General features: G+C 32.4%; 1 protein-coding gene across 1 annotated transcript in view; it reads right to left on the bottom strand.

The window, feature by feature from the left end:
• Nucleotides 1-8: 8 nt before the first annotated feature.
• Nucleotides 9-6255, bottom strand: part of UBA5 (ubiquitin like modifier activating enzyme 5) — a 12339-nt gene continuing 6092 nt past the window's right edge. Inside the window, exons 5-12 of the mRNA XM_006736893.3 lie at nucleotides 6024-6110; nucleotides 5300-5384; nucleotides 4258-4362; nucleotides 3957-4084; nucleotides 1922-2057; nucleotides 1554-1629; nucleotides 1307-1413; nucleotides 9-756 (exon numbers count right to left, since the gene is read on the bottom strand). Coding sequence (XP_006736956.1) covers nucleotides 673-756; nucleotides 1307-1413; nucleotides 1554-1629; nucleotides 1922-2057; nucleotides 3957-4084; nucleotides 4258-4362; nucleotides 5300-5384; nucleotides 6024-6110 — 808 coding nt within the window. The 3' untranslated portion in view covers nucleotides 9-672. The remainder of the gene's footprint in view (nucleotides 757-1306; nucleotides 1414-1553; nucleotides 1630-1921; nucleotides 2058-3956; nucleotides 4085-4257; nucleotides 4363-5299; nucleotides 5385-6023; nucleotides 6111-6255) is intronic.

The following is a 6255-nucleotide window of genomic DNA, read 5'->3' as shown; positions in this document are numbered from 1 at the left end:
GGCAGAAATATAATAATCTGTACTTCCACAAAGTACCTTTATTTGTTTATCCATGAAGAAAGCTTACTTTATTTGCATTTGTCTTGTTTTGAATTCACAGGTTTACAAACTTTTCCGATGACTACATTTTAGCTTGTATTTAGGAAACATTTGAGAGGATATTTTTTATTTTATAGATTATTTTAAATTCACTGTTGGCCAAGTTAATAATAGTGGACAGTTTTCTTGTAGAGAGAGATTTTAAATACAATGAGTAGATACCTGCTAGCTCTAATCAATTGGATGTACCTCCTGTCCTTTCCCTGTATTTGAGAACCACATACTACTTTATTATCCATGACCTTGGGCAACAGACCACAAAGGATTACTGGAAGGAAAACAAATATAGCATCATATTGGTCCTTTCTTCCCACCCCTCCCAAAAGGCCAAAGCATTTCAGTGGCTAAGTTTTCAAGTTTTCTTAACTAGAATGAAACATGAGTTTTAGGAATTACTGATTTAGTTGAAGGGAAAAAAGCTCCAAACAACACTATATTCAAGAAGTATAACAATTCTGTGAAGATTATGTATCAATTAATGTTGCCCTAAATTCTGTCAGTTTTTAAATGATTTTTTTAATTGCAAGGGAATAGGCTTAACCTCAGGAAATAAAATATAGGTCAGTCCATTATCTACATATTCTTCATCTTGGCCATAAGGTCTTCCAAGCTTTCACCAGAATCTTCCACAGTGACCTCAGCTACAGAATCTTCTTGCTATCAACAAATGAGGGAAACATAGTGAAAAAATAACCATATAAAATTTGTGATGCTTAGGAATATATAATCACTAAGTTTTAACCATGTACAACTAGTTTACAAAGTAAACTTTAAGAAATATGCCTTCTAATTTTTAGGACAGACAAAATCCTTTACTTTCCCCACCAATCTTTTGATTTACAAGACAGTAATTTCAATATTCTTGAGATCTCTACTGCAGTGGTATTTTTAAATGGTATTAATAGCTAAAATGCTCAATATACAAAAATGTTATTTTCATTTAATCAAAATCTACTTTATCTGATCCATTCATGAGTCAATAACACTATTTTAGGTCTGTGTTTCAGAGTTTAAAAGGCACTATGCCTATTTCCACATTAACACTGAACACCTTCTCTTACACGTCTTAATGCCATTATATATAATGTAAAATATCTAAAACAGTAAATACTGCATTGGCATTATAAAATAGGATGAAGATGAAAGAAGATAAATAAACTTTCTCTTATATAACATTCACTTATGGTAAATCAGATTTTGGACGTACCTTTTTAGGAATTGTGTATGCCACTGTAATTCCTTCGGGTAAGTCAGGAACCGGACCTGAGGAATTTTTCAGTTCCTCTTCTGAAACCTCGGATACCAACTCAATACCTGTAGAGTTAAATTTGATCTTACAACAGTTTTCAAGGAACTTAATAAGCAATGATTACTCAGAATTTGTATAATTATAATTATATTCCCTTCCATAAGAGATTTGACACTGCCATTTCAATTTATGAAAGAATTCCTACCCCATTCATTGTCTTCATGTATTATCTCTTCCTCTTCTTGAGCAGCCTCCTGTTTGGGCAGTGCTGCTACCTTTTTCTGTAGAAATCAAACAGTATCAAAATGTTCTTACTCTCAGGCCTCTGAAGCACTGAGCAAGAATTCAGACAGGCTTTTTACTTTACCAAAAGCAAGAAAGGACTTCAGAGAGATTTTTTTTACTTTTGAAGCATGGTGAATTTTTTACTAACATTTCTACCTTAGAGATACCATAAAAAAAACTTTCAAAAATCCAGAATCCATTTATCTTGTATTCCAAATCTAAATAACTGTTTTAAATTATTGTCCAAATAATATGACCTCTCATACATTCTGATGGATTGATGTATACCTTATATTCTTCCTGCTGCTTCCTGCAATTTCTGTCATCACACTGAGGATTTGGCTTCATGGACATAGTAGGAAAAAAATCCTGCATTGCATTATATCCAAGGTAAAAACTAACAGTACCAAAATTTAACAGAAACCTAGAAAAACAAATCAAAGTACACTTAAATAAATAAGCCATAAAAGTATTAGAAATAATTGAATTTTTAAAAAATGGTATTGAAGTACATAATGATTTTTGTAACAAAACAGCACCTTAAGTACTGATGTCAAATTAAAATGTGAAGAATCCCTGAGATATGGTACTAAATCTAACTACTTTAAAAGTTTTTATACACAACTTACTTTAAAGTTTACAATCTTAATACATAGCTCAGTGAAATTTTCCAAAGTCTTCACCCATGTAATCACTACCAGATCAAAAACAGAACATTTCCATGGGCCATAAAGCTCCCTTGTGCTCCCTACCAGTCAAATCTAATTCCTTTTAGAAGCTTATAAGAGGGGCGCCTGGGTGGCTCAGTTGGTTAAGCGACTGCCTTCGGCTCAGGTCATGATCCTGGAGTCCCAGGATCGAGTCCCGCATTGGGCTCCCTGCTCAGCAGGGAGCCTGCTTCTCCCTCTGACCCTCCCCCGTCTCATGTGCTCTCTGTCTCTCTCATTCTCTCTGTCTCAAATAAATAAATAAAATCTTTAAAAAAAAAAAAAAGCTTATAAGAGGAAAAAAATCACATATAAAATACAAACAAAAGGAAAAATATTTGCAATGAATGTTAATATATAACAAGACAAAAAACTGACCAAATGATATGAAGCAGACAATTCACAGAAAAATATAAGTGCTCACCCCTTTCCATAAACAACTGAAAATTAAAATGAGATACCCATTTTTTTCACCCATGATATTAACAAAAATTAAAAAGTCTGATGATACCCAATGTTATCAACCAGTGTGGGTGAACCAGGTACTCCTACACTGTGATAGAAATGTGTATTTTTGGAGTAGAAATTTAGTACTGTCTGTTAAATATTGCATAAACTCAGAAATTCCACTTCTAAAAATTCATAAGAATCATGCAAGATGTTGTCTGCAGCATTGTTAAAAAAAGCAAAAAAAAAATCTAAGTAGTTTTAATGTCCATCAATAAGGGGCTGGCTAAATAGGACACATCCTTAAGAGAACAGTTTATAACCATGATTTCCGCCCCTCATCCTTTTTGTAGCATACTATAAAACGTTTTGTTTAGATAGGGCCTGCTAAAGTTTGTACGGTTTGTATGGTTGTGAAGTTTTCTTATATGAACTAGCTCTAGACAGTTGCCTTCAGAGTTCTCATGTATGCTTTTTACAGTTTTTTTGCTGGTAGCTGACGGTTCTGATATCAGGGTGCCTCTCTATATCATGCTGCAACTTGTTCTTATTACATTGGACGGTTAGGAAACATAACAAAGCTTACTAAAGTTGTAAAATGAGAAAAAAAAAAATGGCCTGAGATAGAGAACACCTAAAGGGGTTCTGGTTTTAATAAAGTGTAAGTTGGTTCAAAAACCCTTTGACATTAATTTTAGCTGCAAAGAAATCTTTGTTGCTATAGTTTAGATGGTGTGGTTGCTGCATATCTGTTTTTGGATAGCAGAGATAATTATCCTCATTAATGTAATCACATTCATATTTTTAGTAAGAATTAAAGAAGTGTATTTAATGCCCTTTGGTCAAAACTGCAGAGATTTAAATCATTTGGTTAATACTTCATATATAAATACACCAGTACCACTGTACCATTTAACATGAGCTATTCCAAATACAGAGTAACATATGTGTATTAATATGTATGCTTATATTTAAATTAGATATACCAAGAAGTATGTAAATTAAAAGTACATATATATTATACATATTTTAAAAACTTATTTATATTTAAAACTAGATTTTTAAAAAACTGAATACTTAGCTGGTAATTCCAGTATTTGAAATGCTTTATGAAATACATTTTTATCAAAAACAACCAAGACTACTCAGAAAAATTAGCCCTCACTCACTTTAACACATTTTGTACTAAGATCCCAGCAACCACTCCCATAGTGGTAGGAAGACTGGCTGCACAAACACCTTCTCGTTTCAGAGTCTTTTCATCGATATTTGCAGCAACTACAAGTGGTGGAGCACACTATATGAAAAAGAATGAAAGAAAATATATTCAAAACAAAAGGAAAAGAGTATAACATACTCAAAATAGTATTCCATCTCAAAGTTTGTTTTTTCTTTGAATACATTTTCAATACCCCTAGAAACTCTAGTACTTAATAGTGAAAAAAATAAGCCAAAATGAATCACACATACCGCAAAACAAGCAGATTCTCCAGGAATTATGAGCTGTATATGCCCTGAAACTGCATTTTCACTGACCCCAGACTCCATCCACGTTTGCCCAAGTTCATTACAAGCCTTGGTAAAAAAACAGGTGAAAACATAAGAAAGAACATAAAAAGAAGTAATTTAGTGTAAGTTCTTTTCATTAAAAATTGGAGTTTAAATGGATTACCAAGGGTTTTTTAAATTTTTCAAAAGAGGAAAGTTATGAATAGTGGAATTCCTTGGCAAATGCCACTCTATTTAAAAAGTAAACTGACAGGGGCGCCTGGGTGCTCAGTCATTAAGCGTCTGCCTTTGGCTCAGGTCATGACCCCAGGGTCCTGGGATCGAGCCCCACATCGGGTTCCCTGCTCCGTGGGAAGCCTGCTTCTCCCTCTCCCACTCCCCCTGCTTGTGTTCCCTCTCTCGCTGTGTCTCTCTGTCAAATAAATAAATAAAATCTTTTTTTTTAAAAAGTAAACTGACAGCATTTAAGTAAGCAGTCAATAAATATCTATTTAATTAAATTGAATCATGAGGCTATTGGATTTCCTATTAAAGTAAAAATTCATTTTTCTAAAATAATTTCAGCAACAAAAAACTGCAAAATATCTTCTGAAAAACTGAAAACATAGCAATTCAAAGATTTTTATTTCTGAGAAACCAGGTTTGTAGGCATTTTATATTTATATCTTTACTTAAAGTAATAAAAGTTAAAACCAATGCTGACATAGAGTTAAGACATTTTAAGGTAGTCATTTATTTTAAAAATTGTACAACAGAAGTATCTACTATTTTATAGTTTCCTCTACTGGCATAAGAGAGAATAGGCTACTGAAACATAAGCCATACCAGCAAGGCTAGACAGATCCCACAGCTATTAGAATAAATTTCAAAAGTAGGGTAAGAAATAATTAAAAATTAACAAAACACATGAGGTCTTAAATGCAGAACTATTCTTAAATGCAGAACTATACAAGAAAATAGATAAATCCATGAGTGTAACATCTTATACAATAGGAATACTTACTGTATTTATTGTCATCCGAGCTTCAAAATTGTCCACACAGCTAAGAACTAGGTCAACAGGTTTTCCCTCTTCTAATCCACCATTACTAGGTAAAGAAAATAAATTTATTTGGAAAAAAAAAATCAGGGCACAAAATACACTCTAATTAGACTGTAGTTGTTCAGGCACACATTTATTCTTTCAGTAAATGAGTACAATTATGACATAATATTTAATATTAAAGATCTAGTATGTATTAAGTAGCTAATATGAACATCAATGATACATTACTTTGCCTAGAAGGCACAAGAAGTATAAAGTCTATTCACAAAAGTTACCATTTCCCTATCAGCTTTCAGACTTTTATTCATGTTTCACTCCAAATGTAAATCTAATAAAAATTGAATATATTCAATATCTCAGTGGAGTTACAAAAGTCTGCAGAAAACCACTTTTACATAGAAATATAATTTAGAACACAGAACTTATAATTGAGGATCCCTTGTTCTATCATTATAATTACAGGGTTTTAGGTTTTTTGGTTTTTTTATTGTTGTTACTACTGTTTTTTGGACAATATTTACTTTTTCCTGAGCTCCTAACACATAGAGATCACACAAAAATTAAGTATTTTAAAAACATATCGAATCTACCAACTCACTGAGTTAAACATCAGTAGATTTTATTATTAATGATACTTAACTGAGCTGGACACCGTGCAAAATATTCATAAATAAAATTTTACCTTATTCTATCCATGAAATGTTGAAAGTTTTCTACTGTGGTTATATTGTAGTTGTGTACTTCAAAAAGAACATCAGGATTAATGTTCCTAAGAGGGAAAAAGGGAATGATTATTAAACTACTGGTAGGAATACTAAGTGAAAGCAGGAAAAAGCTGAGAAAGATCATTCAACAAAGGTTAGAAAAATGGAATTCAAGCTATTCAAAGAAAATCCGAAGCCCTCTTCTACTTC

Source organism: Leptonychotes weddellii, chromosome 1 (assembly GCF_054177405.1).
Source record: "Leptonychotes weddellii isolate Sample4059 chromosome 1, ASM5417740v2, whole genome shotgun sequence".
Lineage (NCBI taxonomy): Eukaryota > Metazoa > Chordata > Mammalia > Carnivora > Phocidae > Leptonychotes > Leptonychotes weddellii.
Note: the sequence above shows the minus strand (reverse complement) of the source record. Positions and strands in the feature narration are given on the sequence as shown.